At 43.3% G+C, this 25,484-nt stretch overlaps 1 protein-coding gene, 1 non-coding gene and 2 pseudogenes across 2 annotated transcripts in view; all 4 read right to left on the bottom strand.

Moving 5' to 3' along the window:
* Window positions 1–6,151: 6,151 nt before the first annotated feature.
* LOC118614481 lies at window positions 6,152–6,255 on the bottom strand. The gene has a single exon (XR_004956074.1). It is a non-coding gene; the product is annotated as a U6 spliceosomal RNA (small nuclear RNA).
* A 482-nt stretch (window positions 6,256–6,737) lies between these two features.
* Window positions 6,738–25,484, bottom strand: part of EP300 (E1A binding protein p300) — a 67,732-nt gene continuing 48,985 nt past the window's right edge. The window contains exons 19-31 of the mRNA XM_036237565.1: window positions 25,066–25,154; window positions 23,018–23,098; window positions 21,034–21,090; window positions 20,377–20,454; window positions 18,777–18,844; window positions 17,665–17,815; window positions 17,403–17,549; window positions 16,680–16,793; window positions 15,724–15,889; window positions 14,641–14,805; window positions 13,444–13,605; window positions 10,272–10,553; window positions 6,738–10,058 (exon numbers count right to left, since the gene is read on the bottom strand). Of these exons, the coding sequence (XP_036093458.1) occupies window positions 7,863–10,058; window positions 10,272–10,553; window positions 13,444–13,605; window positions 14,641–14,805; window positions 15,724–15,889; window positions 16,680–16,793; window positions 17,403–17,549; window positions 17,665–17,815; window positions 18,777–18,844; window positions 20,377–20,454; window positions 21,034–21,090; window positions 23,018–23,098; window positions 25,066–25,154 (3,756 nt within the window). The 3' untranslated portion in view covers window positions 6,738–7,862. The remainder of the gene's footprint in view (window positions 10,059–10,271; window positions 10,554–13,443; window positions 13,606–14,640; window positions 14,806–15,723; window positions 15,890–16,679; window positions 16,794–17,402; window positions 17,550–17,664; window positions 17,816–18,776; window positions 18,845–20,376; window positions 20,455–21,033; window positions 21,091–23,017; window positions 23,099–25,065; window positions 25,155–25,484) is intronic.
* LOC118614472 lies at window positions 17,953–18,065 on the bottom strand (annotated as a pseudogene).
* Window positions 22,542–22,660, bottom strand: LOC118614089 (annotated as a pseudogene).

Raw genomic sequence — 25,484 nt, 5'->3', positions numbered from 1 at the left:
CAGGTTTTAATCATTATTATTATTTAATGCTTCTTTGTGGTTTGGGCTGGACCCACTGTGAGGAGCCCTTTAGCTGAAGTCAAGACTGCGAGATTGTTGGGTGGGGGCTGACTGCCCTCTGAAGACTACAACTGTTTTTTAGGCTAAGAGTTATTTTGGGGACATTGGTGGTAAATAATAATTTTTGTCCTTTCTATTGACAGGTCCACGTTCTCTGGGAAATTATTGGAAGGAACATGAGAAATGTAAGTAGGGATGTTGAAGTACCATCTAAAGGAACCGAGATAATTTATTTAATTTGGCAATTCTATTTCTGGATGTATAAAGGTAATTGGCAGGTGCCTAGCCACTGCCCCTTTCTGAGGAATGTGTTTCCTAATGCCGCAGAGAGGTTGCACAGGTGGCACCTGTCACCACGAACTCTGACGAATGCACAGAGGGAGATGCCGTGGCCTGTGAAAGGGAATTGGGGCCCAGTGATTCCTCGCGTTGGTGATGCGTGCAGGTGTTTTCTGGGCTAAGCGTTTTCACCTCTCCTGTAACCTCGTGCATCCTAAGTACAAACTTAAAAGGCAGGAGTTCTTTTCCTTTTTAGAAACGAGGAGCTGAAGCTTAGGAAACAAGCAAACCTTGCCAAGCTTAGGAAACCAGCCCTGTTGGTGCCGATAAAAACTTTTCACTAAACCTCACTCCTCACAGTGTTGATCCAGGTTCAGAGTCCAGAAATATTTAATGAGCATCTACTTATGCCAGGTGCTTTTGAGTGTTTTATTTAATCCTCATGACAACCCGCCATGCCTTTTGCTCACTTCAGCCGATCACCTTGAAATCAATTAGCGAGCCTTAAAAGAAAAGCCCACGTCCTCATACAGGACAGGAGATAAGCATTTGTAAATCCACGTGAAGTTAGAGCCCCCTTTCTAAATGCAGTGCGGTGCCGTCCGGGTACCAACAGCAGCAAATCCCTCAATACACTCCTAACATCTCAAAGAGAGATGTAAAACAAAAATGTGGGCCTTAGGGAACAAATCGAATTGCAAGAGCATTTTTTCCTGCTGATGACAGTTGAATCTGAAAATGCCACTGGTTTCCTGTTTTGAATGCACAGGGTATTGATTAATGGGACTATTCGCTGAGCTGACGCTTGGACCAATTAGGTGTTACTTAGAAAAACAGTGTAAATTCTAAGATGGCCAGTGAGAAAGAGGAGTCAGATTGTTAAAAGGCCTTCAGATGCTTAAAACTGAGCCCTGAGCGGAATTGTTACAGACGTGGCCTTCCGTCCGAAACCTCCTCCAACCGCCCTCCACAACTCTGGTTTTTTAAAAAATATAAATCTGATCAGGTCATTTGTTTTCTCGCCTTTGGAGGAAAGACGTTTGTACATCCCGGAAGAGGCTCAGTGGTTGGCTGGGGCGGAGGTGCGGACAGGCGCGACTGCAGACAGACGGCAGGGGCCTTTGTGGGGTGATGACGACGGCAGGGGCCTTTGTGGGGTGATGACTGGACCGTGGGGATGGTCGCGCAACTCCGTAAATTTACGAGAAATTACCGAACCGTACCCATAAAAGAGATGAGTTTTATGGGATGTATGTTATACCTCAAGAAAATTGTTAAAAAACAGAGAAAACCCCGTCAGGTTTCCCGTCTCTTGCCCGGCCGAGGCCCCGCCCGACCCAGCGTCTCGCGACGTGCCCCGCGTGTGCCCTGCGTGCGCGCCGTTCCGAGCTGGTGGCCGGTCTTTGCACAGAGGCTCAGTCATCTCGGTGCCTTTGCACGTGATGCCCCTGTGCCTGGGCTCTCCTGTCCCTGGGCGACACTTAGTCTCCTCCTTCAAGACATGGCCGGAGAATCTCCTCTGCCTGGAAGCTACCCGACTTTTCCCGACCAAACCAAGGGACATCGCTGCCATTTTTAATGTACACATCAGGTACCCTCACCAAACTGTGAGCCCTCTAATTATTATTCCTGTTTTCCAGGCACTGCTAGGCAAAAAAAAAAAAAAAACGACTGCAAGCTGACAGGGTCTTTGCAACCTGTGAGGTCGGCCAAGGGTTGCCTCGCCTAAAAAATTAAAAAATCGAAAAAATAGATTTTTTTCTCCCTCTTTTTCTGTAACTTTTTTTTTTTTTTAAACACCTACAGCACTGTCTTCCTAGGTGGTCTGCCATCCAAGTACTAACCAGGCCTGATCCTGCTCAGCTTCTGAGATCAGCCCAGATCAGGCACATTCAGGGCGGCATGGCAGGAGACTGTCTGGAACTTCAATTCCGCACCTGTCAGGTTGCTTCATGTCGCCCCGCAGAGGCTCTGTTCATGTCCTTCAGTCTTTTTCCTGTTTCGTTTTAGTTTCTATTGTGATGTCTTTAAATTCACCGATCGTCATTTCCTGTGGTGATTAATCTTCTGTTAATCCCGTTCAGTGACTTCTCCATCTCAGACACTGTATTTTTCATCTCAGAAGTTCCGTCTGCGAGAGTAACGAGTGTCTTCCCCCTGACCCCACTCAGGACGGCGTTCGGCTCAGGCCCGTGCTTTACCGTTCAGCCCCACGCTGCTGCACGAAGAGAAATGTCCGATCACGTGCCCTTTAGATGTGCTGTGTTTTCCTTCTTCTCTACCATCTTTTCGTTTTTTCTGCCTGTGACCGCCCGTGACCACCTGGAGTTTTGAGGCTGTTGCTCTGTGGAACCAGGCAGGTCCCAGCTAGTGCTTCCTTTCACGTGGTTCTGGTCACCAGGCCGTGTATGGAAAGTAGTTCCGGCCTGTTGCAAGGCCTTGCTGCAAGGACACAGCCATGACTCCCTTCCTTTTTTCAGTGTTATCCTATCAGGCCGTGTTCTGTGTGCAGACTAGGAGGAAAGGCTGGAATTCACGGCCAGAAATCTCTCCATCATCTGTACAGGGACTAATATTTAGTTGGCTCCTTTTGATGAATTGATTGACAGCATCCAGGAAGGAAAGAAATAACATATGAATCACTGCTTTGAAGTTTACAACATATTTTCATGACACACAATGTTATTTAATCTCTTTATTGTGGTAAAATATATATAACGTTTACCATTATAACCATTTTTAAGTGTACAATTCAGTGGGGTTAAGCACGTTCACACTGTTGTGCAGCCCAAACTAAACTCTGTCCTCAGCAAACACTAACCCCGAGTCCCCTTTGTCCCCAACCCCCGAAAACACACTTCTACTTTCTGTCTCCACAAATTCGACTGCTCCAGATACCTCACATAAGTGGACTCATACGGTATTGGTCCTTCTGTGTCTGGTTTATTTTACTGAGTTTAATGTTGTCAAGTTTTAAGTTGTAACTTTCTCAGAATTTCTTTTTTAAGGAATGATACTGATATGTATATTTTATAGATATATAAAAATATATATACTTTTTAATCCCTTCATCTGTTGATGGACGCTTGGGATGCTTCCACCTCTTGGCTATTGTGAATAATGCCGCTGTGAACTTTTTAGAGAAACCGCTCCAATTTTCCTAAGTGGCCGTACCATTTTACATAGCTACCAGCAGCGTATGAGGGCTCCAGTTTCACCGCATTCTAAACAACACTTGTTATTGTCTTTTCGATGATAGCCGTCCTAGTGGGTGTGAAGTGGTACCTCATTATTTGATTATTTGCATTTCCGTAATGACGAATAATGTCGAGCATCATCTTTTCATGTTTATTGGCCACTCGTATACCATCTTCGGAGAAATATCTATTGAAATCCTTTGCCTGTTTCTTCAATGGGTTGTCTTTTTATTGTTGAGTGTCAGAATTTTTATAGTCTGGACACACAGACCCTTATCTGGTTTACTAATGTATTATATTCCATTCAGTGGGTTATTTTTTCACTCTTCTAATAGTGTCTTTTGATGCACCAAAGCCTTTAATATTAATGAAGTCCAATTTTTTTGTTGCTTGTGTTTTCAGAGTCATATATGAGTAACCATTGCCTAAGCCAAAGTCATGAAGATTTATACCTATATTTTCTATGCTTTTTATAGTTTTAGCTCTTACATTTAGGTCTATGATCTATTTTGAGTTAATTTTTGTATTTGGTGTGAGTTAGAGTTCCAGCTTTATTTTTATAAATATATCTAGTTGTTCCAGCACTACTTGTTGAAAAGGCTATTCTTTCTCCATTGAGTTGTCTTGACACCCTTATCAACTGTGACCATAAATATATGGGTTTATTTTGGACTCTATGCCATTGATCCTTATGCCACTACTATCGTCTTGATTAGTTTTTTAGTTTGAATTTTGAAATTGAGAAGTGTGAGTCCTCCAAATTTATACTTCTTTTTCAACATTGTTTTGGCTATTTTGGTTCCTTTGCATTTCCATGTGCATTTTAGAATCAGCGTGGCAATTTCTGCTAAAAATAAAATAAAAATAATAAAATAAAATTAAATGCAAAGCCAGCAGATATTTTGATATTTTGATTGCATTGGATTTCTAGATCAATTCGAGTAGTGCTTTCTTAACATTAGTTCTTTCGGTCTTCCCGTGCATGAATGTCTTTTCGTTTAAGTCGAATTTCTTTCAATGGTGTTCTGTTGTTTTCAATGGACAAGTCTTGCACTCCTCTAAGCCTCTTCTCTTCGATGCTGGCTCACGTGCTGTTCCAACAGGTGACCTCATGATAAAATCACATTCCAGGACACTATCTGTCTGGAGATTAGTTTCCTTGGTTGTAAAAGAAAACTGGAGAGCTTATCTTTACGATTCCTCACCGCCCACTTTTTTATTGTTAGTCTGTATTTTGAATTCGCTTGGAACAGGGCCTATGTGTCGTACATATCAGTTAATTTGCTGCCATCTCTATGGCTTCTCGGCTTCTCTACGGTATGAAAGATAAAAGATACGGAGAAGAAGGGCTTTGGAGCCTGACAGAACTTTCTGGTAAGCTGTTTACTGGCTGTGTGATCTGGAGCAAGTTATTTCATCTGAGCTGCAGTTTTCTCGTTTTTCAACTGGGGCTGTTTGGGGGGATTCAGTAACCTAAGTCAGCGAGAGCACCTGGGATACCACCAGCCGCAATGGGTCAATTTCCTGGATCGATGTCTTAGAAACAGCCCAGTTGGAGACTGTGGCTCCTTTGAGCTCTTCCTAGCTTTTCATTGTGTTAATTTTCAAATACACACAAACGCTGTAATCAAATTCTTGCAGTGCTGACTCTAGAATAATCCTTATTTTCCCTCTCCCCAGCACTAGCTCTGGCCTGAGCAAGGACAGCTTTTTTCCCTCCCCATTTAATTATGTATTTCTGCGGCCACTTCCCTGCAAGGTTGCAGTGAAATGTGGTCCGACATTTCAACCTAGCTGTCGTCAGCCAGAGGCTAGAGCTATGAAAGCTGTACATTTACTGGTTAGAATTCAAAATATTTCCCTTTTGGGGGCTCAGATCAATCCTGGGTTCCTACTAATAGAGCAAAATGGAAGTCTTTCTGTAAGAGGCATTCGGCAGCTTCTATAACCTGGCCTCAGCCAGGTGGACCTGAGGCTCTTGAGGATCTAACTCTTCAGTCTCCTGGGTGGGGTCCCTTCTCACTCCTCTCCGCCTTCGCCCATGCATCTCCTTGCCAGTTGTTCCGTTTAAATACTACCCTTCCAGAAAGGTTTCCAGTTCCCAGAAGCCAGGTTCCTCCCCCAGTCTATCTTGTTCCCTGCTTACAGAAGTTAACACTTTCTATGTGATTTAAGCATCGTTCTGCCTTTTGTAGCTCTCAAACTGGCTTGAGGGCAGAGCTGCATCTTGTCCACGAGTGCCTTCTCCAGCCTGGCTTGGAGTGTAGGTGCTTCACATACCTCTGGTGCACCACTGACCTGAGGCAGGTGGATACTCTCGGGGGTGGGGTCAGCCTATTGATGTCGAGTGTGCAATTCACCTCACATTAGGATACTGGATATTTTTGAGACAATGTCACTTTCTTTAGCCCTTAGCAGACTGTCATATAGTGTAAAACTGATAAAAACAACACCTGCCCAATGGTGCCAAAGCAGCTTACTAAACAGTCTTCGAATTGTTCAAGGCTAATGTAACATGCAGTCGGAGGGGTAGCAAACTCTCCATTCTTTAACACCTAGCACAGTACTGGACTCACTGTTGTGATTAATCTCTCAGCCTTCCAGGTTGAATATTTTAAAATATGGAATGCTTCCCGAATCTGCCCGTCATCCTTGCGCAGGGCCAAGCAAATCTTCTCTGCGTCGTTCATTTTAGTATGTGTACTGCCGAAGCGGGCACCCAGGTTTTATTTCCCCGTATTTTCCTTTCCTAATGCCCTCATTCCAGCCCCGCTCACCCACCGGACTTCTTGGTTGGCAGTTAGCAAAAACAAAGCATGACAGAGATTACAGAGGTACTGTCACCCTAGCTTTCACACTTTCTTGAGAAACTGTTGTGACTTAGGTAGATAGGAGCCCACTTCAGCGCTCCTTTTCATCCCTGTAACATGAGGGCACCCATAGTGGACCATGGGGAAAGGTCCCATATCACGTGAAAGGCTAATATCAATTCGAGTTGATAAAATTGACACTTAGCTGGTACTTGTGTTTTTCTCTGAACTTCGGACAAATTTACTAAAGTCCACTTGTGAATTCACTTTGTGTAACAGGGAGGCTTTAAGTTATACTGCTTTCGCTTTATCCTGGGTTCTCTGCCTCAAGAACTTACACTGATGCCTCGTAAGACAGAGACATGAGGGCAAGAAGTGAAACGAAGCCGGCTGTCTGTCTCACACAGTTTATTTAACAATAGTAATAAGAAATCAAATTTAACAGTCTATACAGTGATCTGAAGTTCATATTTATAAGTAATCAACTTTAATTGCATGATTTACAACAGTTGAGGGTTTTTGCTTTCTATTTTCAAGTTTTACAGAAAGTGTGTGTGAGTGTGTGTGTATGCGTGTGTGTGTGTGTGGTGGGGGCAGGGTAAGGAGGAAGAAAGCAAGCAAAGAAACCCCAGGGATATTTTGCATGTTAAAATCATCCCACTGGAATCGTTTCTTACCCTCTTTTTAATTTTTTCCTTTGTTAGATGTAAAAATAACAAAAAAATTTTTTTCGAGAAACAGAACCACAATATATAATACATCAATTTGGCAGCTGCCCCTGTATATTTTGAAAAAGTCATTTTTCTCTCTACATGTACAAATTATTTTAATACTTGAAGTTTTTACGCTCAGACTTACAGAATAGAAAATTTTCTGGAGCACAAAAGTTGACTTGAGGGGGGAGGAAAGGGATTTTTTTTTTTTTTTTTTTTTTTTACATTTTTAAAAGAATGAAATCTTTGCACCCAGAGAAAAAAAACTGGTATTTTATATATATTTATATATATTTATATATATATAGAATGTAATTTTAAAGTAACATTAACCCCTTTTGTCCTCTGGTTTTAGAAATGTTCTTTTTTAACTCTTCCATAAAGTGAGGAAAATAGGGAAAAATGTCAACCATCTGCACCAGTAAATAATAACTATTAATATTACATATTTTCATTAATTTAAAAAAAATAATAAAACCTATTGGAGGTGCACGGCAGGAGCATGTGGGCGGCTTCACAGACCGCGGCCTCCTCCCAGTGCACACTTGAACCACACACACAAAGGGAAAAAAGAGGCTGATGGTAGCCAGCCATAACAAAAATATATTCTTTGTATTCTGTCGTCCCTCAGGTTCATCTTGCGTGTTTGCTTTAAACCACAAACAGCTACTGCACAGTTCTTATGTGTTCCAAGGAAAAATTGTCTTTTATGCTAAGAAAGATTCAAAAAAATTGTTTTCAGTACAAAACAGTCCTGTTACGAGAAAATAATTTTTTTGCTCCCAAAATACTACAAGGTGTCTCTAGTGTATGTCTAGTGTACTCTGTGAGAGGGTTGAATTCAAGTCTGAGTTGTCGGTGCTGAGTCCCAGGTCCGTGGCGCTTGCACCATGGAGGTTTGCCATGCCTGGGTTGCTAGCGAGCTGAGAAAGCATCGAATTCTGGTCCGGGCTGGCAAAGTGCCCTTGATCCATGGGGTTGGCCTGGGCAGCTACCAGTCCCGGATGGGGGGAACTGGTCTGCGGGGAGACGTGGTGTGGAGAAGGTTGAGGTTGCATCCTTGGGGAAGGGCTGGAGTGGGGGGGCTGAGACTGTGGCCGAGGAGAAGGGACAGGCTGGGGAGAACGCACTTGATTGGAGAGAGAAGAAGGGATCTGCTGGCCTTGTAGGTGTGGGGACTGAGCCTGATTCGGGAGCATATGCTGTTGGGGGCTCATGGGGTTGGGCTGAGCAGGGGACCCCATCTGTTGCTGAAGGAGTCGCTGCTGATAGACCTGCAGACTGGCTCCTGCCTCCGGTCCCAGAGCCTGGGGGAGCTGGCCCATCGGTCCCATGTTCCCTTGCTGCATCTGCTGCATATGATGCTGCATCCGCTGCTGCTGCTGCTGCTGCTGCTGCTGCGGGGGGTAGCCAACTCCTTGGGGCTGCTGAAACTGGGTATGGTTGGCCATCCCCGGGCCAAGGCCTGGCCCTGCGCCCTGCTGCTGCTGCTGCTGCATCATCTGCTGTCGCCTCAAGATGTCTCGGAACTGTGAAGGCATGGCGTTGTGATTCATGTTCACCTGCTGAGCCTGGGGGCTCATCCCTCCCACGGGTGGCTGCAGTTGCTGCTGTGGCTGCTGCTGGGGCAGGCTGGCCCTCTGGACACCCGCCTGCATGGCATTCAAGTTCTGCATGGCTGGATTGGAGTGGACCCCCTGCTGACCTGGCATGCCAGGGGGCTGGAGCCCTGGCTGGCCCTGGGGCATGCCAGGCTGCCCAGGGAGGGACTGTGGATTAGAGTTGGCGTACTTGGCAGCCCGCTGCTTGATGAATGCAGCCAACAGCTGGGGGTTGGCGTGAAGGATACTAAGCACCTGTTGCTGCTGTAGGGGAGAGCTGGGAGACCTGAGAGTCCGCAAAAGGTTTTGTAAGGCTTGTTGAGGCACAGTGCCTGGTTTGAGACCTACCTGGCCCAGTCCTGGTTGGGGAGCCATGTTCAAGGGCTGACCATGTTGGGCCACTGACATCATGGCTGGCCTGGGCATCCCGGTCTGTAGTTGCTGGGGCTGAGGCAATCCTCCTTGGGCCCACGGTGGCTGCTGTTGCATCCCGGTGGGCCCCATCCCTGGCTCCAAATGCCCACCAGGACCTCTGGCCATGGGAGGTGGGTTCATACCCATGGGATTCATTGGAGCCATCTGAGGCATCTGGTGCTGGATCGGCCTTTGAAAAATTTGCACGTGGGCCATCTGGCGCTGCGTCTCAGCTGCCCTTTGAATCTGCATTGCCATTTCCACTGCTGCAGGTGGTGGCCCTGGAAGGGGTGGCTGAGCGGTCTGAGGGGGCGCTGGAGGGGTCACCTGGCCTGCTGCCTTACCCTGGGACACAGGGCCAGCAGCTTGAGTCCTGGGCAAGTACGGCGGCATGCTGTTGGGAGGTGTAGGCTGGGGCTGAGGAGGGGGCGGGGGCTGAGGTGTCTGTGGGGTGGTGGGCTGCTGGCTCGTCGGCGTGGTGGGCGTGGCAGGAGTGGGGGAGGGCAGGCCCTGCTGCTGCCCCGCCACGCCGGTCCGCTGCATGCTGGCCATCCTCCTCCGCAGCATCTGCGCCTGCTGCAGCCGGTGCTGCAGCTGCTGCTGCCGGAGTTTCTGCTTGATATTTAGGCAGAACGGGACGGGGCACTTGTTCTCCTGGCAGTGCTTGGCATGGTAGCAGCAGAGGGCGATGAGCTGTTTGCAAATGGGGCACCCTCCATTGGTTTTCCGTTTGCAACCTTTGGTGTGCTGTACAACCCGCTTCATCTTCTGGCAGGAGGGCAGGGAGCAGTTGGCATTTCGGCACTGGCAGGCGTGGACCAGGGACTGGATGCAGCGCTGGATGCTCAGGCGGCGAGAGTCTCCTGGGCTCTGGGTGGCCGCAGCCTGCTGGCTGTTGCTTTCGTCATCTAAGCCAAGACCTAGTTTCTCCATTTTGTGGTCATGGTTTTTAGTGTTATAGCAGGTGATACACAAATCGTAATCCTGGGGGAAAAGAACACAAGTCCAGGTCAACTCTCCAAGACCGAAGTCATGCAAAAGCACTTTACGTATTCTGCTTGGGCTCAGAAGCCCCTTTCTGGAGCAACCTCTTCAGTCCACCACTCCGGGACGAGGCCGGGCTCCTCCCACCTCCTTCTATCCCTTGCCACTGGCCCTCGGAAGCCTCCCCCTGTCATCCGCACCATCTGGGCCTACCTCGCACACGGTGCAGTGCCAGCGGGTCTCCACGTGGTGCTTGCACTCGTTGCAGGTGTAGACGAAGCGGTCCTGGCTCTGGGTGTGCAGCTCCACTAGCATGCACATGGTGGACCACTGGGCTCTTCGCAGCGATGAGAACTCCAGGTGCTTGTCCCTTGCGAGGGTGAGGAAGGCGTCCCGCCCATCCATCAGATCGCAGGGGATGAGGGGGTCAGGATCAACGATGGGCGGCAGGGAGTTGGCGGCAGGGCCAGCGATGAGACGGATCACAAAGAAAACCTGCAAAACAGAAAATCTCATCCGTCTCTGGATCAAAAGCACCTCAAGGCACTGGACCACCCGCAGCCGACGGGCGAGTCGAACTGGATGCCTGTGAGGCTGATGAACCCTGAGTTAGTTTCACAACCACACCACAAGGATAAGTGATGTAGCGCTCTCTCCTGCTTCGCACACCGCTGGTCTCCTCTCTGAGTCTGTCTATACCATGGGCCTAAAACCTGCATCATAGCTTTTCTACCTCATTCTGTAATTCCTTCAAAATAAGATAGTTCAGGTCAGGTACAGCACATGCCCAGTGGACTTTCTTCTTCAAAGAAGTGTACTTTGAGATGCATTCCATGGCTTTGTCTGAATCTAATCACAAGGAAACAAAGACAAATACAAGCTGAGTGACACTCTGCAAAACAACCGGCCTGCACTCTTCAAGAAAATGCCCATAGCACAAAGGAAAATAAGGCCGGGAACTGAGACAGGGCAATTCAACACGACACGTGATCCTTTAGTGCAGTATGTAAGGACCAGACATTAGACGGTGGGCACTGGGTTGTTTGCTGAGTGCGAAACCATAGTTTGGCTATGCAGAGGATGTCCTCTTCCTTCAAGGGTACTAGCTGAAACAGAGATAAAGAAAATATAGCAGAACGTTAACTGCTGACTCTAAGTGAAGGCTGCGGGAGGAGGTCTTCTATGCAACTTTCCTGTAAGTTTGGGGGAAAAAAAGCCCAAATATATTGGCTGGGGTGGGAAAAATAAAAAAGTTTCCTTGCTGTAGAAGCAGCAAAATTTTTGTTCATTGAAGTGTGAAAGAAGTATAAACACTATGACATAACATAACCAGTAAAGGCTGCAACAAGAAGCCAGCATCTGTGTATCTAAATTAATTAGCATAGACATAAACCTCTTAATAATACCTTCAAGAAATTAAGACATCATGAACTGCTGTTTGCTCACTGTATTGTTTTCAGAGACTGGAAACCTATGTGAACTGGCAGTATAACTTGTAATAACTTGGGAAACGTTTGCAAAAAACAAGTCTTTTAAGATACAGTTTCAAAAACATAACACGAGAGAGCGCACACTGAGCACAACTGTGTCAAACAGAAGCCCGAAGTTAAAAGCATCACAGGAGGACTGGGATGCGTCTTTGCCCTTGTACTGCTGGATCTAAGACTGCAGCTGGAAGGAGGCGCTCGGAAAGCAAGGAAGCGCAGGCTGAAAACGCGACACGGAGGGAAGCACTGAATCGAACGAGCGGGGAAGGCCTGCGACACCCCGTGAAAACGCAGAGGCCGACGACCCGGACCACGGGCTGACTCCGCAGGAAATCTCCACTGTGGCCGACCCTCCGATGACCACCACGGCTGACAATACTTGAACTTAACCTCATCGACAACCTTAGATTCTAATTCCTAATTGGCAACTATGTCCTACATCTTCAGATGAAACAAAGTCACAGGATGTACTGACTATTTAAGTCAAAACCTCCTACGACACACTCTAAGGGGCGTACCCCACTGCTCGGTTGTCAAGAATTTTGCGACATTAAATACTGCTCTAAGTCGCTAATAGTATCTGAGGCACCGCTAGGACTCGGGAATCCTTCCAGTTCACCAGCATGGCTGAGGGAACAGTGTTAGGCTTCTACCATCTCAGGCCATTCTGCTGACCTTAGGTTTTCGGGCTTCAACAAAAAGAGCCTGGGGGTAGAGCAGTGGTGTATGGGAAAAGATGCTCTGAGCAGCTTTATAGGTCAAGCACCATTATAATACCTCTCTAAAGAAGGGTTCTGCCCTAACTATTTCTCTCCCCAAGAGAATGCTTCATCAATTTGGTTGTAATTCCATACTGAAGTAAAGCCTTCCGTTCCCTCTCCACAGAATAGTCACTTCCTTAAGAACTGGATTATGACGTCTGAACAGTCTGTGACACTAAACAAAACAAAACAAAACCACGCTGCCATGAACGACCCTTTAAGACTCATCTGACCAATGATAAAGCTGAAGGGAAAAAGCGCACCGACACGTCAAGCCGTGTTCCCAAACGACTACATCAGCAATTCTGAAAATGAAATAATTCAAAGTTTTATCTTCTGTGAAAAAGGTTTACCATGTGAGCCCCAGACCACTGGAAATTCAGAATATATGTGCATATATTAAAGTTTAACTTTTCTTCGATTCTCTCCATTTCCCCAATAGTCCATATTTTTGTTCATTTGCTTTACTATAGTTTTATAGACAAATTGGAATGGTTGGTGGAGTTCTAAGGACTTGGTTTGAAACAAAACAACAAAATATCCAGCAAGCCAATCTTGTGAACAATGGACAGAGGTAGAGACACGAGGGTTACAAACAACAGGGTTCAACTATGCTCGTACTTTTAAATTATATTCATGTACCACTTCTCGACCTGGGTTACGTTCTGAGAAATGCATCATTAGGTGACTTCGTCACTGTGTGATGGTACACAGCCTACTACCGCAATTGTATGTGTACGCTCTTATATGACTGGCGGCTCTGTAGGTCTGTTTACACCAGCATCACCACAAACGTTTAAGTTCCATTATAATCTTACGGGACCCGCCGTTGCATGTGAAGTCCATCAATGACCAAAAAAACAGCATTATGTGGTACATGACTACATGAAACACAATCCAACACCATCTAGATTTTAAGAGCTGCAAGTCAAAGAAACCTTATCATTTCCAGTTCTTACCACCCACTCTAGCCATCCTCTTTTGTTTCTTCTGACAAGTGATTTCTTTTGAATTTCCAATGGTCTGGGGCTCTGTCATAAATGCCGACCGTGGTGGATAGTTTTTTTTTTTTTAATTTTTATTTTTTAAAAGAAATCCTGCTTTGTTTTTCTCCCATTCTTGCAGGCCTAATCTTACCTCTTTATGCTTCTCCATGGTGGCATACAGTTTCTGCGAGAGGTCATTGGAAACATTGGGCATGCCTGGCTTCTTCTTATTGCCCCTACTTAGGCTGCTCTTGTTTTTGCTGGTTTTCTTATTATTTTTCTTTTTAGCATTTTTGCTGTCTCCTTTTGTCACCTACAGGATAGTAAAAGGAGACAAAAAAATGTTAATGTTTTGTTAGAACGTGATCTCAACAATACTAATGGTAAATTGTTCTCCTTTCTTTGAAACTAAAGAACATAATGTCATGCCTTCCATCACCCGCGCTAATCACCCTTTCTTTTTCAAGCTGTTACTTACATTAAACTGATGTTTACTAACTTTTTTTGTACTCCACATTAGGAGTCCCCTCGGATTAAACCACCCTACCCCCGAGTTGAGAATGCGGGACAGGGAGAAGTGGCAGCGTGGGGTAGCGAAGGTACACAGCGGTGGTGAGCCAAGGACTTGGATTAACATTTCTTTCTTATCACATTCTAGAATTTTATGAGCCTACTCTAAAAAACAAAAAAAAAAACTTGAAAAACATTCAGTTAATGAATTCAAGCAATAAGCTGTGGAGTGTCCTTTAACAGACAATTTAAGGATTACTTCAGTAGGTCAGAAACAATGAGTGCAATTCTAAACACGCTATGGGGAAATGAAAGACCAGGAAAAGCTCCTCAGATGACCCTCCTAACAAAGCCACGTTTTGTACGAGGGACTGGCAAACTGTAGTCTAGACCCATTTTTGTTTTGTACGGCTTTAGAAAAGATTTCATGTTTACAAAGTATTGTTTAAGAGAAAAAAAGCAAAGAACATGCTGGAGATGATACATGGTGTGCAAGGCCCCAATTAGCTATAATCTGGACCTTTACAGGAAATAAAGTTTGCCAACCCCTGCTCTAGACAGGTAATTTTCTAGTTTTCAGGGTTTCCTTTCTGTTTCCATGATCAGCTTCCATAATGGAACTCCAAGATTCTACTTAAAAAGGGAGTCCGATGCTAAAAAGGTTGAAAACCACAGAAACAGAACGTCGGTAATTTCTCAATGCCAGTGTTTCTTGCACAGTTAAAAGGGCTCTCTTTCACAGCTGAGAGCTTTAGGACCAAGTTGAAAGTTTAAGCCCCATTCTGGATTATACGTGAGAATCAAGGTAGAAGCTGGAGAGGAAATGCAAAGCCCTTACATCTGTGCTCTCGTTGCTGGTGTTTTCCTCTCGTTTCCGCTCTTCCTCTTCCTGTTCCAGTTCCTTAATGCTCTCTTCCAGGACATTGGGCCAGAAATCACCCTCGAAGTAAGGCAATTCCTTGGCACTTGTTAATCGATCTTCAGTAGCTTGTTTAAAAATATCCTGTGAAAATATTCATGTACAAATTGAAATTTCTACTTTTTTTTCTTTTAAAAAAGGCTTTGATCATACAGAAGCAGCCCCAGCTAACGAACATAAACACCAAGAATTAACATGTTTTTGAAATGGTGAGAGATTTTTTATCTAAGTTCCAAGCCTGGGATGACACTGAAGTCATAAACAGTGAAAAGCCTCGGTCTTAAGTCAGTATTCCTGGTTTTCTCTTTCCTTCACCCATGAGGGCGGGGAGACAACCTGTCTTTATTTATAACCAAGTGATCAGTTATCCTGCTAGGACCAACGGCACAGCCAGAGGCAGCAGCATTCACGGTGGCCTTTACCCTTCCTGATGACAAAAGGCAGTGCCGTAATGCATGCCTGCCTCGCACCCATTCTTGGAACTGCAGCACCCTTAAGTGAGAAATACGTTCAACACGACTCTAATGACAAACACTGGAAACTGTATGGCTACAGAATGATTTGCTGTGCTGCTCGAGAAAACACCCATTAGTATAAACAGGTAAGAAGTTTATTCAAATTCTTGTCATGAGATTCCCTATGATCACAAATGGCTATTAAGAATGTATTTTTAATTAGTCATATCGTTGATATTCGATTTGTTGACCTAAGATTCTTTGAAAGTCTAGTTTTTCGAATTTGAAAAAGTGTGACTGGACGGAAAAGGGAATATTAAACACTGATGTACTCGACTGACTAGATTAGAAATTTGAAAATGTTCTGCCAGATACACGCCACCTTAATAATAATTCTGGCAAAATAAAAACTTTGCCAAATTAGGTTAACTTTATAAGTTACATGGAAGAGGGAGAACAGAGTCTCGTGATGGTAGTTAAGTGGCATAATACAGAGCAGCAGGATTAGCAAATGTGCACTTCTACCACGCCCCGCACTCCTACTGACCTTGTAGTCATGGACGATTCGCTCAGACACGGCCTTGTCAAGCATCTTTTTGTACCATTCCTGCAGTCGCTTAGGCTTGGGTATCTTCTGGTCAGGAGGATGACAATGGAAGATATAGTCGTCTCCCTCACTTGGGGGACATGCCCAAATATGCCCTGTTGTATAACTAACAACATGAAGAGAAAAAACAGTCAAGAGAAAAGATCGATTCTGGGAAGAATGCCACACCTTACAAGGTGGAGTCAGTACAGAAACCAGCAATTTCCTAAGATAACACAAAGTACACAGTCCAGCACCGGATCAAAATTCTAAGGCCTGTACGAGACATTGCTCAGAACACTAACAATGGATCTCCCGTTGACTAGCTCTTCCTGGAGGTTTCCTGAAAACTTCTAGTTCTCGGATGATCCGAAAATCCCATATTTGCGTTCAAAGACCAAATGAAATGGAAAATGGATCCATTTCAACACGAAAGCTAAAGGAATGCAAATTGCAAACAAGGAGAGGCGGTGAATATTCTCAAGCACATATAGAACTTAAAGGTAAGGAACTGGGTCTGGTGAATTTTTATTATTTCTAGACATTTGTTTTTGGTTTCCATATCTGGTGTAAAAAGATCAAATTCAAATGTTGAAGGTTCTGGCCCTGAGTAACAATCAACCTTCAAATCAAAGGGGACCTAACAGCTTAACTGAAGGAAATGCAGCTGAAGCTGATCTGGGGCGGGGGTGACTAGGGCCAAAGCAGCCATTTCTTTTCTACTGGCCACAGTAACACCATGGGATCAACAGCAAAGTCGGGTTGTGGTTTCACTGGATGAAACTGAAGTAGAGAAAAAGGACGGAAAATCGCATATTTGCATGTTTTACCTCATGTCTCACCACAATACTGGTAGTATAAGACAAATTAATTTAAAACAATTGTTTTTAAAAATGGCACGTTATCAATATACTTACCCTAATTTCTTGACGTATTCTAAATATCCAATCAGAATTTCGTGGTAGACCGCAGTTCTCAAGCATTTAGGATGGAAGAAATGAACACTATCGAGGTATGATATGTATACTCTCCTGTGCCAAACAGGGAGAAAGAAATCAAGTCAAGTCACATAATGAGTTCTTATCAATGTGGCTAAAAATACATTCTCTCTTTTGTGCATTTTGCTCATCCCGTCATTTGTAATGCTTACAACACAGCACCATAGTTAGGTGCTGAGACTGTGAACGCTGGGCTCTACTATACAGTCTCAGCACCGAGCAGTGCCAGAAACACAGTGTATCAGACGATATTTATGGATTCAAATGGTTTCTGGCAGCATCCTTATTCTGGCCTTTATGTTATTTTGGAAACAAATTCTAAATATTCTACCTCATTTGTATGACGGTCTTTCACGTACCTCCCCATGAAGGTACTTAATACAATCTAGATTTAAGCCCGTTATCTGAAAGCAGTGCATTCGCTCCCCATTCCGGACTGCTATTCATCACCCTTTCTTTATTACTATGACCACAGGAGAGCAATATTGAGCAGGACTTACTTATTTTTGCCTCCGCTTTAATACTACACGTGAGAACCTGCCTTTCCAAACCAAGTACATCAACCGTTTTCTTGCCCATTCTGCTTTTTCGCCTAACTCCAAACTCCCACGCACATGAGGAGGTAGCCCTGGCAAAGCTTACCTCTGATTGGGTGGAGGGCAGTCTGAGCCATACTCTTGAACATGCATGCCAAAGAAGCATAAGTCAACACCATCGATCTCTTCAAAGGCAAAGAGGGCTTTGGTTCGATATGGAAAGGATTCTGCCATCTCTCCACTATCTACAAACCTGTGCAATTCAGATTGGAGGGAAAAACCGCATCTCGTTCAGATTAGAATCATCACCAGTAACCACGCATGAACAGCTGTGGATCCATGAGAGGAGAGGGGACATTACTACGTACCTTGCTTTCATGCCTGGTTTGACTTCCACGGTTTTGTCAGAAGCATGAACTACCCGAACAGTGACCTCTCCTGACTCAGGGTGATTCTGTCGCCTCAGAAATTCATTCACGCGATTCTCCAGAAAGGTGCCTAGCCTGGTAGATGGCAACCCTAGAAATGCAGAAGTTAAAAGTTCAGTGGTAACCAAGGTGCAGATTTATTACTATCAGTCTCAAAGTTCGACATCAAATACATAGAAGCAACTCGCTGGATTTTGTTGAAAGTTAGCCATGTAGTCAATACTTAAAAAAAATTTTTTTTCATGGAAGACTTCATGAGTTTGTGTATCGTCCTTGCCCTGGGGCCATGATGATCTTCTCTGTATCATTTCACTTTTAGTATATGTTCAGTTGAAGCAAGCATGGTAGCCAATACTTTTTAGATGTTCTTTTCCCTAACTTCCTATTTTGAAAACTTCGCAGTTTCAGATCAGTTTAAAAAAAAAAAAAAAAATAGAACAAATATCTGGATATTTGTGCTTTGCTTCAGCTGCAAAAAATAATTATAAAATAGTTTGGGTATTGTGAGAAACTTCATAGTAATTAAAGCAATCTATATGTAGGTCAGCAAAAAATTGCAAAAGATCCACAAAACTGAACCAAATATAAGATAAATCAATATCAATTCATTACATGATACTTGTTGCAACCACTCCTCCCCCTACCCTCATCTGAAAAGATCACACAGGAGCAAAAGCAGCCCCCACTGATAGCACGGACAAAGCTGAGGGACTCACGCATGGGATGGCAACTCTGGACAGATACCCCACACCCAGCCCCGCGAGGAAATGCTCCAGATGTGGAGCAGTGCGAGAACAAGGAGCAAGAAGAACAGATTCTGTAGTTTAAAAATCCTGCTCCCTGTAAAGTTTCACTTGGGTTCAATGAATTTCACACCAAAAATGTTGTACATTACTACAGTTAAACTGCATACATTACAGGAAAATTATTTTTAGTTTGGTTAAATATTTTAAATAAGGTTGAAAGAAAGGAGTTAATTTTGGATGCCTTAGTGTTTTAACTATATGCTTCGGTGAAGTCTGCCGAGATATACTTGCAAGAATGAAACTTACTTTTAGCAGAAAATTTATTTTCTTTCCTAGTTCGTGCAGACTTCTTCAAACAGCCGTCGCAGATAAACCTAAAAGGTAAACCAAGATTCTGCTTACAAAACTTAAGAGAAACATACACAATAACGTACACTACAAAATCTACCTCATGTACGTAAAAGTTAAAATTCAAAAGACGATCTGGGAGTAGTTTTTCTAAATATGCAACAAAGTGAATACAACCAGTATACCAAGAGCTTGTAAATATTAACAAAAAGGAAAAAAACCTGAAGAAATGCGAAGGGCAGATGAACTGGCTTACATGTCAAAAGATTATGAAGGGATTACAAGATCAAATCAGGGATTTTGTTTTTGGCCAATCACAATGGCAAAAAGTCTATATGTTACCGGCAGGAATGTAAAACACGTAACATTTGTCCAGCAATGTGCGACAGATTTAAAATGTGCATTCTCTTTGCTCTTGCAATACATAAGGATGTGTACACAGGTAGAATTTCTTACAAAAATGGGAGAGTTCATCAACTAGCTGACTGATCTGAAGTTGCAGTAATCACTGCAAGTCTCTTAATTTATCCTTATGCTCTCTGTAGTTTAGGAGAGTACTAAAAACGCGTATCTAAAGACATGTCCACTACTACAACTTTCCTCTGTCTTACTATCTGGAGATCTGTTAATGGGCCTCCTCTTTCCTATAACCTCCAAACTGACATCAACAATCAATCCAAGAAAAGAGCACAGAACACTGTAGGTAGAGACCCTACATCAGTGGGAGTCACTTGATGTGCAGATACCCTCCTCCATCCCTTGGAACAGGACTGGGATCGGCCCCATCCTTGGAGAGTGAGAGGTGGCCCATAGCAGCAGCAGGCAAGTGTCACAATGGACAAAAACCCACGTTTTGCTATAGGAGTCACTGATGATGTGCCGCTTGGGTAAGTATGTGGAGAATATTCAGAAACAGAACATGGGACCCAAGAATAGCTAGTTCATGGAAGTCGGTACCTAGTCCTTTTATGCAACTCTGTCACTCACTGGACAGAAGCCATGGAACTTATTACTATGGCCGTGAAACTTATCACCCAACTCTCCCTAGAATGATCAAATTAAATCTTAACCAGAGCCACCAGTTAATATATGATTCACAGTGATGTTTTCTCAGAGAGAGAAATAGAGGTGTTCCCTTGGCACCCTCCATATCTGTATCTTCTAATATTTCTACTGCAGTATAAGTAACATTCAGAACCTGGCAAATTCATTAGCACCTAACACCTCCTTGCTAGTCTCCAGGTGCAAGAGATTTCTTGTTATCGCTATTGATAAATCTTTCAAAACCATTTACTTTTAATGTATAATGATCACAAAATAATTTAAAATATAAACCGGCAAAATAAAAGATTTGTACATGGATTTAAACAATGCATGCAAGCGAGAGATCAACATTTTTGGATCCTAGGTTAAAGTTTAAAAACTGGATTTTCATTACTTTTTCCCAATCGAAAGAATAATTTTTAGACAGGAATTTCGAAGAACAGGATATAATCATTGCAAAGATGACAAAACTCATGATGGAAAAAAATGCCTACAGAAAAAGCTGGTGTCTTACCCAGATGGCCAGATGACCTCATGATGAAGGACACAGATCTGATGCATCTTTCTTCCACACTCTGTACATTCCACAAATCTGGAAATAAAAAGCCAAAAGTTCAAAATTTCCCAAATCCTCAGATTTCGGGTAATTCCAAAGGTAGCCAAATCATGTCCACATAACTGAAATAGTTTAAATAAAAAGTTTTTAAGTTTTAAAAGTTCTTTAGTGTTACAGGTAGAGCAAATTTCAAAAGAAGTACATTCGGTTATTTTGTGACGATTTTAGATGTGACTGTGGAACCGCCATGAAAAGCGGCGGATCACTGACGCAGAGTCCTGGGGCGCCTCAGTGCTCTGAAAGGCCTCCCTGCGAAGAAAGGGACTGGGAACCTGTTCGGAAATGCAGAGGCCAACAGAGATGGCCTTCAGGGCCCTGAGCAGAGTAGTTTGGTGCTTCACTTGGGCCTATCAAATACCATTTGGTCGATTCAGTGAAATGGAAATAAACACTAACTGAAATGTAGACTTTTACGTTTCTTACCATTTAAGTTAGATGTACGTTACATAGATTTAGCTCAAGAATACAGAATCATCTCACTGACTGTGCGAACCAAGAAAATGAAAGGAAGAAGGAAAATCAAAGCATACTGACCATTCAAGGGGAACTACTTACAGTTCAGGATCCAGTGTGTCATTTTTTCTCTTGGAAAATTGTTCTTTATTTATTGTACTAAAGAGAGAAGAGGGACACGATGAGAAAAAGCAACATAGGAAGATGAGCACTGTGACTACTGTTCTAACCCAAGGAACAAATCGCAAACTGTAAGTGGATTCTTCAAATCGAAGAATATACCAAGAATACGTTAAACAGGTATATTCTCGGCTCCCACAAAAGTGTACATTTTACATAAAGGAATGCTGTGTTCTATTTCTTCTTATAGGAAATGGAGACCCCCACAACTAGAAATACTAGTTTGTTCTTTTCTTTTTAAAATCTTGCCTGCTACTCTTGATGTTAGGTATTTATATTTATGCCCTTTAATAGTTTAATGTTCCTAGACTGAATCATGAAAGATAGTGTGTACAGAGAGAGCTAACCCACTATTTAAAAACAACACCCATTTTGTTAGGAGAGTGCAGTTAAACAACTTTTTATATTAATAGAAAATTTCAATATTAAGAATATGTGCTTTAGGCTACTAATAGTCTTAAAAAGTAAAAACTCTTTATTTCACAGTATTCATTTAAAAATTTTCACATGGCCTCCCATGCTGTGATCTAGGATACCACACTACTACTCACTGCCTCACAAATACAGACGCTAACAGGCCCGTCATTCTCTTAAGTAGGATTAACTTCATGGCGCCTAACTCTCACTACAAAAACGAGCACACCTCCACATGTAAACTGCTTCCCACTAATTATAACCTGGAGATACGCGTGTGATCTGAAGAGTCACAGCACAGGAGGTCCTGGGAGCTTGTCAGTAAGGCAGACGGGCCCACCACAGACCTGTTCCAAGCCGGACATGCACTGATCTGATGTTCAGAAAATGTGGTAAGCTACTCAACAGTACTAGAGAAAGGCCGCCTTCCTTTCCTGCCTTGGGGAAACCCAGCTAGAGCTGACATCCCTGTTTTAGCCAAGGATCAGAAAATCCTAAGGCTCAAGAGACTCAGTACCTACTCTCCAGATCAGCACCTGATTCCACTATGCTGTACTTCAATGGTGCCTGAAGGAAGAATGCAACTTCGAAACCCAATTTGAAAAATTAACCAGTTTTTCTCAGAAGCCCTGTTTTACGAGTAACAGAACAATTCCAAACTTGTTGGAATGTTCTCAAATACTAGAGGTTAAAGCAGAAAAAAAGAAAATTAAAAGTACATGAAACTGTTCTTTCTTCCCAGAACAGAACGAATTTGATATACAGTGAATAACCAGGTCTTATGAGATTAGAAGTACTATGAGGGATTTTTAGGATGTCTGAAAATTTTTCTTGGCATTTTCCGAACAAAACAGCTTTAAAGATCACAAAAGCCCAAGAAAGTCTCTTTCTAATGAAGTCACTCTAACAAATTCCTGAACCACTAATGTTGAAAAGATTTTTTTTTAGGCAAGGCAACCCGTGGTTGACCTCACAGATTGCAAGGACCTTGTCAGCTTAAAATCCCTTATATTTTAAGCCTACACCACCTGGTTGTCCTAGGCGGTCTCCCGTCCAAGTACTAACCAGGCCTGACCCTGCTTAGCTTCCGCTATCAGAAGGGATCGGGCTTGTTCAGGGTAGCATGGCCACAGACTTGATTGTTTCTTTATAGAAGAACTGTATCTAAAATGACCATCCAATCTGATGCATTCCCTATCCTTACGCTAACAGAACTCTCTGCTGTGATGGAAGTGCTCTATCTGTGCTGACCGATATGGCAGCCACTAGCCACAGGCGTTTAATAAGCACGTGAAATGTGGCTAGTGCAAGTGATGAGAAACAATTTAACATTTTATTTATTTTTAACTAATCTGCATTGAAGTAGCCATGTGTGGCTAATCGCTATTACACTAGACAGTGTAACTCAAGATCATTTAAAAGCCAGAGCATAATCACCTGATAATAAACTGAGAAATAAGATAGCACTTTCCAAAACAATGCAGTTACTTACGTTTGAGGCTGGGAAGGGTCATCCCCCAAAGAAACGCTCTCCCCTTGGATTTCATTGAAACACTTCTCACAGAAATGATACCTGTCGGCAAGAAGGCCATACTGGGGTGAACTATTCCGTTCACACAACACAGCCCAAGCCAAGCAACGAAGCCACCAATCACAGCAGGCCAAGGAGGGGGACGGGAGCAGAGAGCAGGTCATCAACGGCGACAAGGACATTCAATGATGCAGATTTATGGGCCCCACAGTATGGGTTTTGTATTTTGGTTTTTTTTTTTTTTTTTTTGCAATCAAAGCCAAGTGCGGACAACGACAAGCATGAGGGAGAAAAAAAAAAACACAAAACAAACGAAGAAATGAGGGATTGCAGGACAACAAAAAACATAAAAGCAAGACAAGACAACACAAAGCAGAAAGCCAAGGCAAAGCACAGATTAGCATTAAATATCTCAAATGGGATCACAAGTAGCAAATGATTACAGCAAATAAAACGAAGGTTCACTCTCACGGACCTATACCCTTTCATTTTAGTAACTAAATATTCAAATGGAGGGAGGAGGATGAATATAATGGGGAAATAAAAATTGCTACTTAATTACCTAAACCCCACACACTTCTCTCCACTCACAAAAAACATCGAACAACCAAAAAACAAAATTCATACAGTAATCCTATGGATACAAGGAAATAATCATCTGAAAACAATTGTGGGTTGAAAGAAACTTTCTTTTTTCCCTTTTTGATCCCAAAAAAGCCACATAAGGAAAAAAAAAAAAAAGTTTTTTTTTCAATGGAAAGTCTGCACAAGCAGTGAAATACTGATTTTAACCATTAAAACGTAGTTGAAAAGGCAAAGGCAGGCAGTGGTGTATACAGGTACACGGTTAGATGATCCTTGGTATAAATATCTCCAACACTGAAAATTAAAGTTAAAAATCCAAAAATGGTATGTCAAGGTTGCAGCATAAAAAAAGTTTCATGCTCGTTTGTTACTTGCTTTTTTGAAAGTAAGGTGCTTTTATCAACTCAAGACCCACTTTTCCTGTGGATTCCAATGACTTTAAAGCACTAGGAGAGTTCACAAACTTTTTGATTTACAAAAAGTTGACGTGACTTTTTCAAAGCTAGAAATACATCTGTAGCACACAAGTTCAGCAAAAGCCACCACAACGGGCTTGGTTTTATCGAAGAGGTAGAGTATTAACTGCCCGGCCTTGCTATTATACTGTCTCAGAGCCCAAAGTAAACACCCCAAGCAAGCTATACTGTAGGCTGATTACGGAAGGTAAGCGACAAATCATGGTTAAGATAGATTAGCGAGTACAATTTTTATAACTACAGCCGTTGTTTGGGCAGGAGAAAACAAGGCAGAAGTGCCGAATTTATTAGAACCCTACCATCCACTGTCATAGGCAAGTGTTTGTCAGTTATCTAGTACAGAGAAATTTTTCGCGATGTTCCTTTTTATTTGCTTCACAGAGGTAAAGCAAATACTCTGGAATCCGTTTTCACACACTTTAGGAACAACTACTTAGGGATAGGACACATAGAAAGAGAAAGAACTTCCAAAAAGATATACCGGGCTGACAAACTTTGGGTTAAAAATTTTCTGGGTAGCTTACGGGAAATGAGCTAGCCAGCAGCAATTTTAGGGACAAGTAGAAAAGACTTATTAGTCGGAAAATTGTTTTGCCTGAGGCTGCGGTGAGCCATGAAGAGACAGTGGAAGGAGAAGTGGGGCCTGGGGCATAATCCCATCTAGCCACCAACACACAAAGTTGCTTAACTGCCCAAGGCTCTGGGTTCCTGCCTTTCTTATTTTTATGAGAGCCCAGACATCTGATGCAAGGCTAATTTCTGCCAGAATATTGTATGATTCTACAAACAGAGGCAGAATGCAAAGAGCAGAACTTGTGCTGTACAGCTGTTTTCAAGCAAGTTCACAAACACACGAACCATGACCGCATGTGAACTGGTCCGTCTATCCCCATGCACTCCCTAGACGTGTGGACACATGAAGTATGGGATACACGTGGTCACACTTACCTGTTTTGATAACTGTAGTAAGTGGCATCACGAGGGATTGTGCATAACTGTTTGCCATAGCAACAGAGTGTCTGTGGAGAGAACTCCAACTGCAAAAGAAACCATTCATTACATAGTACCTGTACATAGGCATGAAGGACGAGCTAGAATATTTACACTGGCAAATCAAAAACAAGTCGGTGAAGTCTTCGTTGGCATTTGTGTTCATCACAATGGGCTATTCAGTTTCCAAGGCACTTCACTGATCTAAAACCGTTGTAGCTCGTGGTTGAGTCATATCCTTCCACCGTTACCAAAAAACTGAAGAAGACAAGAGGAGCTCAGTGGGAACTGGAATGCACAGGAAAAGCTCTGCATGCCAGGTACCGTGCGCCCACACTGGTGATTATGAGTCTCCTTACCCTGGACGATGAACTTAT

The sequence above is a fragment of the Rousettus aegyptiacus genome, unplaced genomic scaffold (assembly GCF_014176215.1).
Source record: "Rousettus aegyptiacus isolate mRouAeg1 unplaced genomic scaffold, mRouAeg1.p scaffold_m13_p_2, whole genome shotgun sequence".
NCBI lineage: Eukaryota > Metazoa > Chordata > Mammalia > Chiroptera > Pteropodidae > Rousettus > Rousettus aegyptiacus.
This window is presented reverse-complemented; position numbering and strand designations above follow the sequence as displayed.